The sequence below is a fragment of the Alligator mississippiensis genome, chromosome 2 (genome assembly GCF_030867095.1).
Source record: "Alligator mississippiensis isolate rAllMis1 chromosome 2, rAllMis1, whole genome shotgun sequence".
NCBI classification, from domain to species: Eukaryota; Metazoa; Chordata; order Crocodylia; family Alligatoridae; genus Alligator; species Alligator mississippiensis.
In genome coordinates this window covers 32458170-32476040 of record NC_081825.1, presented here as the reverse complement: position 1 = coordinate 32476040, position 17871 = coordinate 32458170, and the positions used below count along the sequence as shown (strand labels likewise).

Here is a 17871-nt window from a genome sequence, read left to right as displayed (position 1 = left end):
ATGAAAAGTGTTGTTCATACTCCTGAAAATGTCTTTTTTAATGGAAAACCTTCTTATTTTAGATCTCTAGCTCTCTAACGGTGTGCAGTTATTAGAATTTAAACTGGTGTAGGAATTAATATTCTGGTACTGCAATGCAAACTAGTCTAATCAAAAGTGACAATAGGGGAATGGGAGTAGAAAGACTCACTGGGCATGTCCACACATGCAACCATTTGCGCTTGCAGCAGCTCAAAAATAGAAGCGGTGCAAATTTGAGCTGGGGACTTTTGCCTCCATGCACATGCCCAGACAAGCACTTTGGTGTGGGGCAAGTTGTGCCACTTGGGGCAAAATAATGCTGCCCAACTCCTCCCAGATCTGCAGCCAGGGGGAGCCAGAGCCTGGGGCCAGCACCTGTCTGGATGCGCATCATGCCTTTTTTTTGATCATCATCAATAGAATTTATAGACATAGCTCGGTACTTTAAAATTTGGATCTCGCTATCTTGCATATGGTGTCTGGAATTTCTATTCTACTTACAAACAAGTACTGCATAGGCTTTGTTTAGTTATTTCAGTGCCTAAATCAATACTAATCAAATTAGTTTGTCATTCTTGAGTAACAGAAGGAAGAATTTTACAATACTTAGTTGTTATACTCAAAACAAGCACTATATTTAAGATAGGAAGTAAATATAAAATTCCACTATTTGTACTATTTCATTCCATCCAGGAAGAGCACACACCAACTACTGAAACTTCCTTAGCCTGATGAAGGGTTTTTGAACCCGAAAGCTTGCTTAATAACTTTTCTCCAATTATTTGGGTTGGTCTAATAAAAGATATCAAATTCACCCAAGGAACCTTGTCTGCCTATGTCCTTAGACCAACACGGCTACAACCTAAACCCCTGCAACTATTTGTACTTGACAGTTTTCTAATTTAAAGAGTTAAAGCAGTAACAATCAAGACTATGAAGGGCATTTTCATTCTTAGGACTTGTTTTAATTATCCATTTTTAGATAAATTATTTATAAATGGAATTTTCAAAAAGAGTCTAAAAATCCAAAGTGCCTAATTTGCATTAAATTATACTGATTTGGATGCCTAATTCCTTTAGGTTCATTTGAAAAAAAATTACATATTTATTGATTTTAAGACTAGATGATCTAGTCTGATATCCTGTATAGCCACCCAGTAATTTCAGTATCTGGCCCACTAACTTTGGTTGAACTAAATTAGAGGTGGAAAAGATCTGGCCCATACAGCCATATCCTGCAGAGTTCCTGGAGGGGTGGAAATTTGGGAGGTGGGGCAAGCAGGAGTGGGGACCGCCACTGAATTCCAGCATATAGAGCCCTGTTGGGTATGAGTGTGGGTGGTGGAGGGATAAGCAACAGGTGCATTTAATCTCTGCAGCTTTGGAACTTGCAGTGGTCAATGCCACTGCTGCTTTTTCCATCACTGGAGGTTGTTCCAGTTCTGGCCTATGAGGCACATTGGGGTCCAGAACCAGATATTCAGCTGGCCTGAACTAAAGCATCTCTTAACACACATTCTCTCTTCATGTAAAGACATCAAAGGATGGAGACTCCCTCTTCACAGTAAGTTGTTCCAAAGGTCAATTAACCTCACTATTAAAATCTCCACTTATATTTGTAAAATATTCAAAATTTAAAGTTAGAAAAATTATAATAGGTTTTATACTTTGACCTTTTGTGGAGTTCCCAGGTTTTATACTTTGACCTTTTGTGGAGTTCCCATGCTATAATATGAGGCAAAGTGAACATGGAAAGAAACCCTCCCAAGTTACCACATATAAAAAAAAAAAAATAGTTTATTTGTTTTTTTCCCTTTTAGATGGCTTGTATTTAAAAAGTGTTAAAAATGATTTTACTTTTATTAATTTTATTATTCACTTTTTATACTTCAACTTGAGCAATGAAAAAGCTAGCCAGTTGCAGTTTCACTTTTGTGAAAATATGTTTGCTTAATTATTTAAACTTTTACTATTATGTACTATGAGTTTAAAAATCAAGCAGGAAGAATCTAAATGTGACAGATGCTTCAAAAAAGAAGATCAAGAACAGTTAAAAAGCCAGTTACACATCCAGGACCAGATCTATAAAAAGGCTTAGGTTCCTACAGTGCAACCTAGGTGGGCTTTAAGTGCCTAAACCTAAAATTGCAACCCTGAAAGTGCTGGCTTAATTATCAACCAACCCTGAAGGCATATAACATCCGTAAGAACCTCTGTGTTTGATTTGAAAATTCCCTCCAGGTCTAGGATTGTGTCTCTTTGCATATGCTTAGCCCAGGCCAGTCTCAATAGGGCCTAGCATCTCAGTACCTAGCTTGTGCCTAATACCTACCTTGCAATCCATAGTTATGTTCCCCTGTCTAAATTTCCAAGGCTAAATCCCAGTGGTGTTCTCAGAGTACACACAGCATATAATTATAAGTCTGGACCTCCTACAAAATGCAGTGATAACTGTCACTTTATTGTAAAAGCGGTTGATGACAGCACTCCCTTTTTATACCATGCTGTTTGGTTAGAGCACTGTTGAGGATGAGGTAGACCCAGGTTCAATTAGCATATGTCAAGGAGTTTCACACCCACAGGCTCTCTTTCCTGGGAGATGATGCTTTGAATCCTCTCAGGCAGATGTCTCCAAACACATGGGAAACACTCTAACCACCTTCATCACTACCACACATTGCAAATGAAAAAAGTGGGCCCTGCTCATTTTGAAAGAAAGAGGGCAGGAGCCCATGTTCAGGGCTATAGATCCTCCCAGCCACCTTGACGTGCAAGGACTTAAAACTAGCCCGTCCGTAACATTTCCAATTAGCACGTTGTAAACAACTGTACTTAACATACTGGCTTTAGAAAGCTCCCCATTCATTGGATCCTATTCTGAGGCACCTTTGTCTCTTCATGCACTATATGAAAGAACTAAGGCATCCAATACAGGGCTATGAACCGCACGGGTGCGTAAGGGTAAGTCTAGTCTGGTGCACACTAGCTCTGAAACTGAGAGCAGGATATCCCTGTTAGTACATTGCTGACCATCTAAATTTAAAGTGCTTGAGTACTTTTTTGGATCTGACCATCAGGCTGGTACAGGATTTTTATTTTTTTTTAAAGCAATAAATTTGACATAGCAGACATTAAAGAACTAAAGCAATTATGCTAATTGCTAAGTTCCAAACACCACTGGGGAGTCATTCTTGATCCCACTGGTATCAACAACAAAACTGCCACTGATTTCACTGAAAACATCAGTCTCTGGATATGAATTCCATCTCTTTAAAAACATTGCTTTCAGTAGACGAACAATATAGAGATCTATTTTCCTACGGAAACAAAGATCCCATAATATATTCCATTGAATAACTCCCCTACATGTTAAAAGAAATTCAAAATGTTAAATATGACATCTCTTACATTGATGATTCCGAAATACTTGACAGTTGCTTATAAAACAAATGGAATAAAAAGGGAAGAAAAGATTTCCCCTATGGCTGCTCAGACTTCATTTTAAAATAATGCACATCCACATTGTCATGGATATCTGCCTATGTGGGGCAACTTTCAGAATCAGGATCCTAATGTGCATATTTTTGGTCTGTCTGCGCTTATATCCTAGCAAATCATTTAATATTTATTAAGTGTGGCCCCAAACTGATCAGAGGGTATTGGAATCTGCAGGTCACATTTTAGCACTGTGGTTGCAGTTATATCTATGGTGGAATAAGTTTCATAATTATCAAGCGCATCCACAAACAGCATAGCTCCCAGCTAAATTTTAGGGATATAGGGTTTGTACTGCCAGGAGGCAAATTTTATTTTAAAAAAAAGCAGACATTTTTCATTCACTAGGTTTTACAATAATCTGCATGATTTGACTTTATTCGCCAGACTGGGTGCTTGTGCCATGTTCTCCTTTTGTTGGTATAAAACTAAACCAATTCAGATTTCTCTAATCATTGACAAACCTACTCTGTAAAAATCTGATGGTATTGCATTTTATATCTTGGTGTAGTCATTTGCCTCTGTGCAAGGCAATAAAAAAGAAGGCCCGAAAAGTTTCCATTTGAAACAAAGCTTTATATTTATACACTGGCAAAATTTGGACACAATTGCAAAAATGTCAATTCAGTCTACACTACAATTTCAAACATAGTAGAGCTACACTAATGAACTTCTACAGATCTGGATTTTTTCCAGTGCAGACAAGATTTGTGTGCAATATGGCTTATTACTGTATATAGATGGATAAATGTGGTCTGATGCTTTCTATAAGCATAAAAAGTAGCTAAACTCCATCTCACAGAGGCTTGCCTCCATTTCATATGGTTAGAAATCAGAAATACACTCAAAGAAAGCTAGTTCCAAAACCATAAAATAAAATGTTATTTTAGACAAATGCAGCATTAAGGGCATAAATCATCATTCACAACCACAAGGTACCGGGTCATAAAATCCACACTTTCTATTTTTCTAGTCTTTTTGTATAACAGAATATTAGACGTTCTCTGGAGAGCAGAATATTACATTGCTCAGAAACAGAAAAGAATAGTATGGTTTCATACAGGTATTTTAGTTTTCCAGTAAGCTAGATATAATTAAAATCTGTTATAAGATTAGCTCTTACCATTTAACCCTGGAAGATGGTGACAATCCCTGCAAGACTGCCCTTGTCTCTGGTTTCAAGTAACTCCGTAATAGACTATAACAGTACAATTTTAAACTAACTTTTCAGATTAAAAATAAGCTAGAGATAATTAGAAGCTGTTATAAGATTAGAACTTACCATTTAACATCAAAAGATTGTCAGTCCCTGGATGTGGATAATTCAAGCGACCTTAAAAAACAAACAAAAACCAGTAAGGTTTTAGCTATTATGCTGGGGAAAAAAAAAAAGAAAAGAAAATGGGGGGGGGGGGGGGAAGAGAAGGGAGAGGTGAGGGACACACACCACCATTTAAAAGTGAAATGTGTAACATATTTCCATTTTGCCTAGGGGAAATAAAGAACTAATATTTAACTGCAAACACATTACCCAACAATACCCTTGACCCAAGCTGAAGTTGACATGAACAAACTTCTTAACCTTAATTCTCTTGTCATAAGATTTGCAATGTTCCTTGGGATCAGTGCCAATAGGATAAAGCCAGTTTTTGTTTCAGGCAGCCCATTGCTTTAGTTTTCTTTTCAGACTAATTTTGATGCACATTGGTTACCAGAATCTAACTTGCTATTTGGAAAGTCTCCCAGAATCAGCGTGTCAAAACTCTGGTAATAAGAGTGATTAAAGCAGTTAACTAACATGTAGCCCATTTATAAATACATTTTGTGACTTTAAATAAATCGCTCTATAGCTCATCTCTCCCACTAAGCCTGATAAAACAAAAATAAATTACATACTGCTTTATTTACTGAATTGTTATGAATCTTTACTATGCTAACATTCTTAAAACTCTCTAGAGATTCCTATCAGCTAGTTTATGGATTAAAAAAGTGAAACTGTAAAATGAAATATGCAAAGAGTGATATATAAAATCCCCATGCCCTGATGCTAAATTACTAAAATACTGTATTTTTAGTATATCTGCAGTAAGTGAGGATTTTCTTTTAAACTGCATGTTTAAAAAGCATAGCAAAGGTCTGTTCATTCCAATTTCCTTTTTTATGAAAGGAGAAGTTTTCTGTTTACAGGAAGCTGCAAACATGATAGTACTGCAAACTGATCTAGACAGAAACTTACAATAGCAGCTCTGTTTCACTGGAACATGCCTTATGAAAAAAACCTACATATTCACATGCTTTATTAGAACATAGCTGCTTGTTTGTAATCCCTTAAGCATACAATCAAAAATTATTTAAACTTGAATATTCAAGTAAATATGCTGAAAACAGATTATTGCTAAATCACAACAAAATACCCAAACCTGGAACCTTGAATCTGTGGAACTCATGCTGATTTCAATGGGAATTTTGTGTGCACAGGGCTTTCAGAACAGGACGTAACTGTTTAAATATTATTAAAAGGTTTTGTGTGCATCTAAGCCTCAACTAAAAACAACCCAAGCACCCAGAGAAAGCATGAAGTAGCAACCCTTATAGAAAGGATGCCTAACACTTTCCATTACAAGTTTTTCCTCAAACAGTGTGCCTTTTGGGAAACCTGAATTCTGCCAGAATTGTCAGCAGGATTTTGAAATTTAGCAGGACCAAAGAGATGGAAAATCTATTCAACTATGAGTTTACAATTTTTGCTTTAAGACATAAAAGTGAAAATAACGTACCAAAAACTACCAAAAAGAGTTAATACACTGAAGTTAAGCTCTCAAAAAACAGGGAATGCCAGAATTAACACTGTCCCAGCAACTTTAATTCCATAAGTTTCTTATATGTATTATGATAGTTTTCAATTACATACTATTTATTTTTACCATGGGTCTGGTTTCTTATTTATTCTACAGAATGGCTGGGACTTAGAGAATGAATCAAGATTAGTTAGGACCTTTGCCTTACTTGCTGTACAAACCTGAGGTGAGGAGAGAATAAGAGGACTATAATAAGAAAATGGATGGTCTTATGATCACGACAGCTGACTACCATACAAAAGAGTACATCCTTGGCTTTTCATAAGAAAAGCATGTTGTTCTTCATTTTTTGGGTGGTCAGTTTGGGGAAACAGAGTTCTAATTTTCAGTACTACTGAACATCTTTACTAGTCCAACTGAAGTCAGAAGGAAGCTGTGGATAGTATACTGCCTCTTTTGCATTGTAAGGCAGTGGATGCATCTACATGTACACTGTACTGCAGTGCAGACTAATTAGTTCTGCAGTAAAGTGTCACCGTCTACACATGTGATGGTATTAGGGCACAGTAAACTAACTCTTTCGTAAGATGGTACTGTTGGGAACAGTATTATCTTATGGCAGAGTAATTTACTGCGCTGAAATGCACATGTGGGCACTGACCATGGTTGTAAATTGCGCCTCATCAGCCCGGCCAATTGGAGCCTGCTCTGCCCCAGCTCAAATTGCTGCTGTCCCAGGCTCAAGTGTGGATGATGTGCCTGGAAACAGTTTCTTTTGGCTCAAATTGTGCTGGAGTTTACTGCATTGCATTAACTGCATGTGCAGATACATCCAGTAGTTTATATAGAAATGAGCACAGGATTGATAATCAGGCATCTCTAAAGTTAAAAGCCTAATCTTGTATTTGTCACCAATTCACTTAGGACTTTTGGCAACTTTATTTTTTGTCTCAGTTTTCCAGACTGTAAAATGAAATACTAATATTAATTCATCAGTTTCATAGGGTCATTATTATAATGCTTTTATAGTGCTTTGAGAATGTAACATAAATGCTAAAGGCAGCAAATAATAGTTGGATTTCAACTTGGGCACTCAAAATCAGAAAAGACTTCTGTAAACTTTCTCTTGAACTCGTGCCTCAGTGATGTCTCTCAGAGTAGTTGTGAAACTAATTAACTGAATGTGAAACATACAGATACTATAGAGAAATCCTACAAATCCCATAGATAGTGTAGGCTTTGGATAATGCTGGGCAGAAGAGGATAAAGACAGGTATCAAACAGCTGTCACCACTACTGGACCCTATTTACCTTGTGCACTATTTCTGCATGAGAAATTTTAATTTCTGTATTTCTTACCTTTTGAATATTGTAGACCTTTTGAATATTTGTTTGAAAAAGATCATTTTTGACAGATGTTCTGTCTCTATATTTTCATAATTCAAGAAGCTTCTACAGGCTCTGATTCTGGAGGTTCCTCCACACAAACAACATGTGCGATTACATGTGAATGCAGAGTACTTTCCAGAAGGAAGTTGCAAGATCACAAGTTCTGATTTTGCTTTACCCTTTCTTATACAAGCATATAAATGTTAAGTTTGCATGATCAAGCATGCAAATGTCAAGAAATAATGCTTAAAAGGACACTGTCAGTTTGAAATAAAATACGTTAAAGAAGTCAGGTACTAAATCTGTGTGTCCCTGTCAGCTTATAGTTTTTACAATTACATTTTCTCAGTTTTAAAAGGACCTATGGTACATAAAATCCCACAGAAATAAAAGGAGACACTGAGTTTCTAGGGAAAAAATGTTGAATCCAGCTAAAGTTCTGTCATATAATCAAAAGAAAATATTTAAAAAATCTCTTTTGAGTATTGTAATCTTAGGTGTCAGTTGTGACAACAGCAAAAACAGTCAAATAGAAGCATGATTAGGAAGTTGACAATTGATTTATCTGCAGCTATTTGCACTGCACAAAATTCAAAGCTGTAAATTTCTTTAAACCAGTAAGTACATGCTCACATATAAATACATACTCACATATAAACGTAAGATGTAAAAAGAACACAAGGAATTTCTGCATATGGCCTATACTGAATGATGCCCTTTGAAGTAACATAGTAACTGTACATTAATGTTGTGTTGAAAACATTAGCTTCCTCTGTAGCTACGGATGTTTTGACTGGTTTCATATGTAACAATGGTTCCGTTACATTTACTTCCCCATCTCCACTTCTAAATCCAATTACTATGAAAACTGTTTGTGATGCATTAAAAAAATTGTAAAATCTTAAATTCATGTGCAAGACCTTCTCCTATATTCCCACCAAACTCGGTAAGATAACAAGGGGTATTTTAATTAAGATATAACTCACAAGTAGCACAGCTAGATTTACTCATGTGTCCTTAAAGTGATTCTAGTTTACATGGCCCAAACAAGTGAAGTTTCTGCATAAAACTTTTCCTGGGAGAACTTAGTTGTAGCTATGTTCATTTGTTCATTATTTTTATTTAGAGAAAGGTTTGTATTTAGGCTTGGTTTCAAGTATTCTGTGTTCCAATGTAAATAAACTGGTTTGAGGAACCCCCAAATATGGAAATATTTAAATAAGTATAAGCAAAATTTAAAGGGGTCTTGGTAATGCTAAGTCACAATTTCAGCATAACATTTGAAATATTACATGTTCTTCTTAAAACCTAGCTATCGGAATCAAGAGACTACATGAGATTTCCAGTCTGTTTTATTGTATGCTTTTTTATATTTAATAAAATCAAGTATTTAGCCCTTCTGGTTTAGCAAGAAGCTTGAAAAAAGTGAGGTGAGTTTATCCTTATAGTTCAGAAACCAGAAAGGAAACATCCTATCTACAGTTATCACTTTTAAAAATAAATGCCATGAAAATAACCTAATAAGTTTTGGAGCACCGCTAAGAATTGATAAACAGTATGACTTAATAAATTGGTTAATAACTGAAGTTATCACACACCAGTTTAAACTTTACCAATTTAAAAGATGGCATTCATCAGATGATTTGTGCTGATTTCAAAACCACTTTAGTTAAGGCAATGCACAAATTACATACTGATAATCCCTCAGTAACAAAGAGCAGCATACACAGATCTATTCCATCAAAATATTACATGCTTAATTACTTGTGTAATTAGTTGTATTGAGGCAAAGTCTATAAAGTGTCTTGGTCTAAGATTTTATATTAAGATTGTTTATGCAAGCTAACTACTTCTATATAAAAAAGTCTATTTTTGCCTCTCAGTGAAAAACATAAGCAGGTGGATCTGTGGAAGAGAAAAATGCTCAAAACAGCGAAAATGTAATAGCTCCTTTATCTTTTCTACAGTATTTCAAGAACCTTGTACCATAGGATACTACAAAACACAAGAACCCCAAGTTCTGCACCAACACCACTCTACCTTCTATATATAACCCTAATCTGAGTAGCTCCGTGCCCTTTAAGAACAGCTTAATATTCTCTCATCACCCAGAATTCTCTGCAACACAAGAAAAGCTAAAACAACGTTCTCTCCTAAAAAAAAAAAAAAAAAGATGACTTTAAACACCGTCGGGTTTATTTACTTTTTCAGAAGAAAAAATATTAGAGAAATATTTTCACATTTTTGCTGAGTCAACAGTCATCCTCCCTACCCCCTTATGCTCTAGTTGGTTGCCTTTAAAAGTTCATTTTTCATGGTGTTCTGATACTCAAGTAAAATACTACAAATAGGAACAAGAAAGGCAGAGGTACAGAGATTTTCAAATATACTGAGATATTCTTTCATAGGAAAGTCTAGTATTATTCTCCTTTCATAACCATCTTTTTTGTTATAAGCTTCTATTTTTATTGTACTATCTGTAACACTTTTTCCACAAATGTCTTTTTTTTCTTTTATGGAACAGCCTAGAGTAAAAGGTAGCTTTCTTCCATGTAAATAGAAGCTTGATGCCCATTTTCCTACTACCCTACAAAAGTGGTGTATTATTACTACTGTCAATGAGAAGTAATTAGAATGTAACAGTATCTTGCATCTTGTTTGCAGATGTGGCAATATCTAGCTAGAAGGTAGGAAGCAATGGTAAATTAGGAGCTAAGGCTAGTACTAGTCTTTACAACAGAAAATTTCTTAAAGTGAAAATGTTCAAAAGCGCAACAAGGTAGGTTAAGTTTTTTGCTTCTCACTGAAAACAAACTTTGAGACACATAGTTGCTTGTTTACCCCAGTGCTATTTAAGTGATCAATTTTAACATGATTACAAAAGTTTGTCTACTGCTGTAATGTCCCTAAATCAAGTCTTTTATATGCAAAGATTGGGAAAAACCAAAATAAATAGGACATTTCTGGAAAAGACAACTTTAGGACCAATATCCATAAACTTCAGGTTGGCTTTTAACCCAGGGTCTCTAACACTCTTCGAACAATAACGTGTCAAAGAATTAGTAAGGAAAAATAATGTATTTATATTCTGACCTCAGGTTTGAATCTATTCATCCTAAAATTAAGGTGCTAATTTGAACACCTTAAAATTTTGTTATAAAACACATTGCAAGAAAGCAACATGAAGACAATCTCAAACCAGATGTTAAGTGTTACAGCCTTGTCTATTCTATTAAAAAACAGCAACAATTAACAATTGCATCTGATTTCAAAAGACATCAAACCCTTTTTACTTTTTAAAGTATTTTTATCAGAGATTTAATATGCTCTATAAGTTGGAACTGCACATGTATAAACATGCTAGCTTTTATTTAACATGTATTAATTTAATTAACTGGCAAATTCAATCTACAGTTCTGTAAATAAAGTAAAAGGTAATATCAGTAAAACCTGGCCCTTCTTAAATAGACTTTTAAACACAGCTATAAGGATCAATGCTGTAAATTGGTACGTACAAAGTCTGCTCTGCATTCCAAAAAGCTCAAGACAAGATGCTTAGTCATACTCCAGACACTGTAAGCAGCTAAATCTGAAACACGTGCTTAAAATTCCAAGGACTTTCATTTTACTGCTGCAGTACTACATAAAAGACGCATTGTATTAATGTGCTTTAATTTACTGTTAAAAATCTGCAACTCCCCCCACCAAACTTCAGTTATAATAGATCTTTCATTTACTACTAGATTGAATTAAGCCCAGACAATCTAAAAATATGTATATAAATTGTTTTAAAATATTGTTATATGCAGCATGCTGAAAAAACCTGACTACTGGAGATCATTGTTTTTGTTAGCTCAGGCTTCAATATATGGTTTATAACCTATTGTAAGCCATCAAAGGAATATGGAAACTGACAGGAAATTGGAGAAAAGAAAATGACTGTTTAACAAGTAGTAAAAAGGGAGAGACAACTATTTCAGAAGCTCTTCTTATGTGTCTACAGTTTTTTTTAGATTTTCTAGTATGAGTATCAGTGAAAACCAACTTTTCCAGAAAAATCTTCTACGTTGAACATTTTCTAAAGAGAAGTAATATCTTAATAAAGATGCTTACTTACCACAGATCTGCCCACCCATTACATTTTAAATTCAGCTGTTGTGTGTCAATTATTCTTTGGCTTTCATAAGCGTTTTTTCCCCTTTTTAATCCATCCTCTTACTTAAGGCTTTCAGAAAGCATGGCCAGGCACCCTTTTTCTATTTTAGAAAAATACTTTAATATGACATTTTTGTCATTAAAAAATTAAGGAGGCCAAAATTTTAAAATCTAGTGTCTAAAGTTAAGATCTAGAGCTGTATTCAAGCATCTAAGGGTGCAATTAATTAATCTGGTGCTTACTGAGTTTGAACTTGTGCCCAGGACTGCAGCATGTTGAGCCAGGGCAGAGCAACCCCAGCTGGCAAGGGGTTTTGGGGGTCAACCTGCCAGCATGGGGCTGCTCCAACCCCGTTCAATGTGCTGTGGAGAAGCTGACTATGGCATGTGTGCGCTCCAGTGCGAGGCTAGCTGGTAGGCAGTCCCTGCACTGAAGCACCCTCGTACCCTAGCCAGCTAGGTCACTGTCTACATGGACAGTGCTGCAGAATAAAACCTCTGAAGCCAGTTTTATTCCGCAGGTACTGACAAGTGCTACCCTGCTGCACAGTTCTAGTTTACTTCAGCCTAATAGCCTTGCATGTGTAGACACTGAGATATTTACTGCAGAGCTAATTAATTTACTCCAGTAAATGTCTTGTGTAGATGCACCTAAGTGTCCTAAGCACAGAATACCCAAACCTCCAAAAGAGACTTTCAAAAGTATCTAAAAGGAAAACATTTAACTTTTGGCATCCAGTTTTTAAAATGTTATCTTTAGTATTATTTCTATTTAAAAGTTATTAGATCTTGTGATCCCCTTTACTGCATAACACTGAAGGGTGCTTGTACGTATGCTTTGTCTCAATAGTGTGACTCAGTAGGCTGAAGAATAGGTATGACTGGCATTCAAGCGTGGAATTGTGCTCACTTATGAATTCTGCAATATCCACAGTTAACTGAGTTTCTGTAATAATGGTGGACACAAACACAAGTAGGCTTGGAGCCTTTTGAAAAGGGAAATGCTTCAACAGGGCAGCAACTGGTATTTTCTAATTGTTGTGTGTGAATGAGCCGAGAAGGATTCAAATGCAGCAAACCCACTCCAACTTTAACCTTTCTTCATTTAGGAATTTCTAGAGATGGAGAATGGACAAGTATTTGTCAGAATGCTAAATATAAAGAGCAATTACTTTTGACCATGAGTATTTTGAACCTACTTCCTTTTAATGTTAAAAGGTATTTTCCTGCAATGAGTATTAACTACATGACAAGTTTCATGTCTTAAACTTAAGTTAAATGACAAATAGGTAAAATATCTTATTAAAAATGACGTAACATTTCCTTTGGCCAACTTTGGTGCCTTGGAGTTGTTTAAAATTTTAATAATAAATCTCTTGGGCTGAAAATAAACAGGGAAAAAAATTGAGAATTGGAGTTATTACATAGTGAAAATAGGAGTTAAAAAGGAAGCCAAAAAACATTACATTCAACTTCACTGCAGTTGTTCATGATTTCAAGGTCTGAGGCAAAAGGAGCCCATTTGCCCTTCCATTCCTTTCCTTTTTTATGTCTTTGTTGTATTTAGTGGAATTCACAAATTTGTTGGAACTGACAGGGCTGCAACATGAATGTTTCAACCTTGCAACCTCTGGGCTGTCAACTGTGCACCTTAGTTTCCACGCCACCCCAGTCCCCAACCATTTGCCAAAGCTCTGAAAAGCACTATATGCACTTCTCTTACAATAAAGAAAAAGGCTAATTGTGCACATTCTGCATCTCTGGAGAAAAAGTTTTAAATGGAAGACAGTGAGGAGTTTGTGCTAAATCACATGGATTTAAGTAATAATTTTATTCTACTTCCACTTCTTTTAGGCTTTATGAAACTAGAAGTTCTCACAGTAATTTTAACATTAATTCCAACATAAAAATCACAAATAATTTACATACCAACTCGCATCCATAGCCAAGCATTTAACAGCACATTTCATTCAATCATTTGAAACTAGTTGCAAAAAGTGGCCTGAGGTAGAAATACTGCAGGTGAAGAGTGACTTTCAGCCCTATTTCTGTGTCTATTTCATTTCTAGAAAACTATGAAGACTCCAATACTGAAACTTTTACCTAACTGTAAATCAATAAAGTCAATTTAATAAAGATACAAGATTCAGAATGCCCTTTCATTATAGACCATTCAGTTGTTATATTAATCTAGGATTTAAATTAGCAAACAATATTAAGTCAAACATGCAGAATGGGTGACATTTTACTAGCATTGTAACATACCTTTAAGTGGATCATGCTCTGCTCTCATAATGTCAATAAGGGAGTTTTCCAAAGAGTGCATATTCAGACTGTCATACATTCTATTTCGATCCTAAAAGAGAATAAAACCTTTAGTACCAGTGTAAAAAAATACGCACTTTGTAACAGGAAGAGTGAGGTGCTTTCTTAACATAGTGTGCTCAAGCTATGTTACCCAAAGTTGAAGGTGTTTGAATTTAACTTAACAAAAGCCTTTAGAGCATCCAAATACAACACCAGAGAGGCATGTTTAATTGAGGACTCTTTCTGCATACATAGTCATACAGTTCATCACTGTACTATTTTTTCCAAAAAGACTCTACTTATATCAGTATGCAGGATAGACTTGCCCTAGGGAGAATTTGAGGCTGTTTAATGAAGGAGGCTATTACCCATAGTGCTACGGATCCATTAGAAGATATCAAAAGGTATGCTGTGAATAAGGCAAGGAACTGCAGGAAGGAAAGGGATGATCTTATGGTTCAGGTGACCCTGAAGAATTTTATCTCTGCCTCTCAGTTCCCTCTGTCATGCGAGGCAAGCTACCTAAACCCACATTTTCACAGAGGGTCTGAGTTTTGCATTTGGTGGATGCTTTATCACAGAGACCATAAGGCTGCGGTTCTGAACCTTTGTCAGTCAACGTACCCCTCGGTCTCGGAGTAAGACTTTACCTACCCCCTTTCAATGGGAAATTAATTTTTTGACCTGTGTTAGACAATGTATGAAATATATCTCACGTACCCCCTGATGAGGCTTCAAGTACACCCTGGGGGTTCATGTACCCTGGTTCAGAACCACTGCCCTAAGGTTTCATTCTCAGAACTGTTGTGTACTCATAGCTACAACTGAAGTCTCCAATACAGAACGTAATCCTCTGCTTTCATTCCAAGAAATAGAAAAATATCTGTATATGATGTGTTTAAGGTCTCCTTAGTAACAGATGCCAACCAGCTTCACTTATAATAATTTTCACAACAAAATTCTAGTGACAGTCAAATTTTCAATGACAAAACAATAATACCAATATTTACATGTTTTACAAACCTACAAATACATTGGGAAGAGTTAATTTTCTGTGGATGGGGTTGGGAGGAAAGGGGGCAGGAAGGGAGAGAAGCTTCTTTGCCGATTTTTGTGATGCTTCCTGAGATCTTCTAGATGCATTGTCCTCATTCTCCACTATAAGCAGGACTTCTTGGCTGGACTACATCTCCCACAAACTACAAGGACACAGTTCACTGTATTCCTCCTCCTTGTTGCAGGACCATAAGAATTTAGCATAAGTCATTCAACATAAGAATGAAGGTTACAGTGGATTCATCATAACATTCTCATGCCAGCTGTGCTTAATAAAAAGTGTAGCCAGAGTGCTTTGCCTGAAGTGGAGAATGAATGAATGGGGACAACAAGAAACTGAACTACAGCTCCCATGAAGCATCATGGCAGGTAAGGAGAACAGAGGTTGCCATCCAACTAAGCTGGGCAGAAGGCAGGGTAAAGTGACACCCTATAGATTAAGTGGTTCATGAACTTTTGTAGGGAACAGCCTGCTTCATCAGATGCTAGGAAGTAGGCTGCAGTCTATTAGGCTAGGGACAGACATTACACATAAAACAGTTAGAGTGATCAGAAACTGGTTTAAACCTGTAACAGAACAGATGTTCAGTGCACATAAACTAGTTTCAAAATGGCTGAAACTGATTTAAGATAAACTTGGCTGAATGTAGTATCAGACTTAACTGACTTGGGTCAAACCGGTCTATGCAATGTGTTCTAGACCCCCTTCCTGGTTTAAGTTAAACCAGAGTCCCCCAGCATCTCAGATCCTTTGCAGCCCTGGGCTGTGCTCTCTGCTCCAGAGAACAGGGCTGGCCCCACACCTCTGCTCCCTAGCCAGAGCTCTGGTAGAGACTGCAGGCACAGCAGGGTCTGCTGGCTTCACCCTGCCCCTCCTCCTACCTCCTTGTGGCTTGTTGTTCAAGCAGGGATCCCCCTTCACTCCCTCTCATCTCCCACAGCATGGACCCCAGCCCGATGGAACCTAGGCATGTGGTATGCTAGCTAATACTGTGTGTGTGTGTGTGTGTGTGTGTGTGTGTGTGTGTGTGTGTGTGTGTGTGTGTGTGTGTGTGTCCAATTTAAAGTGTTCACTTAGGGCTTTTTGGAGCTAATCAACAGGTCAGCTGGTAACGTCCCTCTGTTCCTTCCTTGGAAAAAGCTGTTTAAGAGCTCGAACTAACGAGAGAGGCTTTTGTTTTCTTGATGGGCTGATAAACACTGTGTTATCAGCTTCCTGCTGGCTCCCTCACCTGCCAGGTTTGCAGACAGTATGAAGAAGCAGGGAAAAGGAAATTGAAAAGCTCCATATCACCAACAGATGCATGCACTGCATCCCCCGCTACCTCTGCCTCAAAGTACTAGCCCAGGGCTGGGGTCTGGCAACACTCCTGTCCCTTGAACAACAAGTGGGGAAAAGTCTGGGACTGCAGGCAGGATGGGGGTTTACATACCTCCCTAATCAGAAAGTCTTGCTGGGGGCCTGGCCATGCCCCCCACTCAGCTCAGCATTTTGGAAGAGAAGGGAGGGCTGCTTTAGCACCCCCTCCCCCCACTTCTAGCCTGAACCACTGCAGGCATGTGCCTGCATTTCTTCAGTCCAGAGGGAATGTCTGTACAGTTGTAAATCAGTTCAACCTAGACAGGTTAGACTAATTTGCAAAGATTGAAGCAATTCAGGCTCAGGTTTTTTTGAACATCTGTCCCTAGCCTAAAGGCTCATGCCCCTCTGAACGAGTTGGGCATAAAGCAAGGCAGGGAGGCACCTTATATGCTAACTAACTGCCTCCATCAAACCAAAACTGTGACTATAGGTTATTCAGGAATGTTATAAGGAAATTATCTAAAAACGTTTGGCCCATGAAAAAACTGGCATCATTTTTGGGTGAATACAAGCTTTGAAATATTGGAATTTTCTGTGGGATGGAAGCAATGACTTCTGCCCAGCTGTTTAAGACATACCATAAGGAACCCCATTTAAGACAAGACAGTGCTTGGAAAAATTACCCTAAAACACAAAATCTGCATGAGTTTGATGCTAAAAAGGATGAGGGGATTTGTACTGGTGTGAACAACCTATGCACTAAGCTAAGTGCACATTTTTAAGTACTTTGGGCTAATATGAACAATATATTTGAATGCTTGATTCCTTTCTGCCTACAGCCATGTCTCCTAAATCAAAGGCTGTAGAATCCCTACTATTCAATCTTAGCATGGACTCATGACTGCATTTAAGCCAGACTGATGGAAAACCCAGTGCCCCTTTTTGTGACCACCTTGGTCTGCTATATTTCTGTTGCTTACCCAAGAAGCCTCAGAGTGAATGAAACTAAAAGTCACTTATGTTGGGACTCAGTTCTCCTTGTACATTTCTAAATAACAATGAAATGAACCAAATTTTTCAATTCTGCTTTTCTGCTGCTTGTGAAAACTATAAAAGTAGAAAGCTACCAGTAGCCGAAATACTGAATCTATACTGAGACCTGCATCTTGCAGTTAGGGAAGGGAGAGACTATGTTAAAAAAGTCTTTAATACATTTAATATCACACTTAATCTATCTAAAACCCCAATAAGAAGTAAAATTCATAACCAGTAGTACTTGTTGCAGTTACTTGGGTATTAGGGGCTTAATGTGATGTTTAATGCACCTAGGTAGTCCAAGTTAGTGCC

At 37.1% G+C, this 17871-nt stretch overlaps 1 protein-coding gene across 4 annotated transcripts in view; it reads right to left on the bottom strand.

The window, feature by feature from the left end:
• Window positions 1-17871, bottom strand: part of CPEB2 (cytoplasmic polyadenylation element binding protein 2) — a 76619-nt gene that overhangs the window by 44905 nt on the left and 13843 nt on the right. For all 4 annotated transcript variants that reach the window (XM_059721587.1, XM_059721588.1, XM_059721585.1 and 1 more), the window contains 2 exons: window positions 14124-14214; window positions 4799-4849 (listed from right to left, as the gene is read on the bottom strand). In XM_059721587.1, coding sequence (XP_059577570.1) covers window positions 4799-4849; window positions 14124-14214 — 142 coding nt within the window. The remainder of the gene's footprint in view (window positions 1-4798; window positions 4850-14123; window positions 14215-17871) is intronic.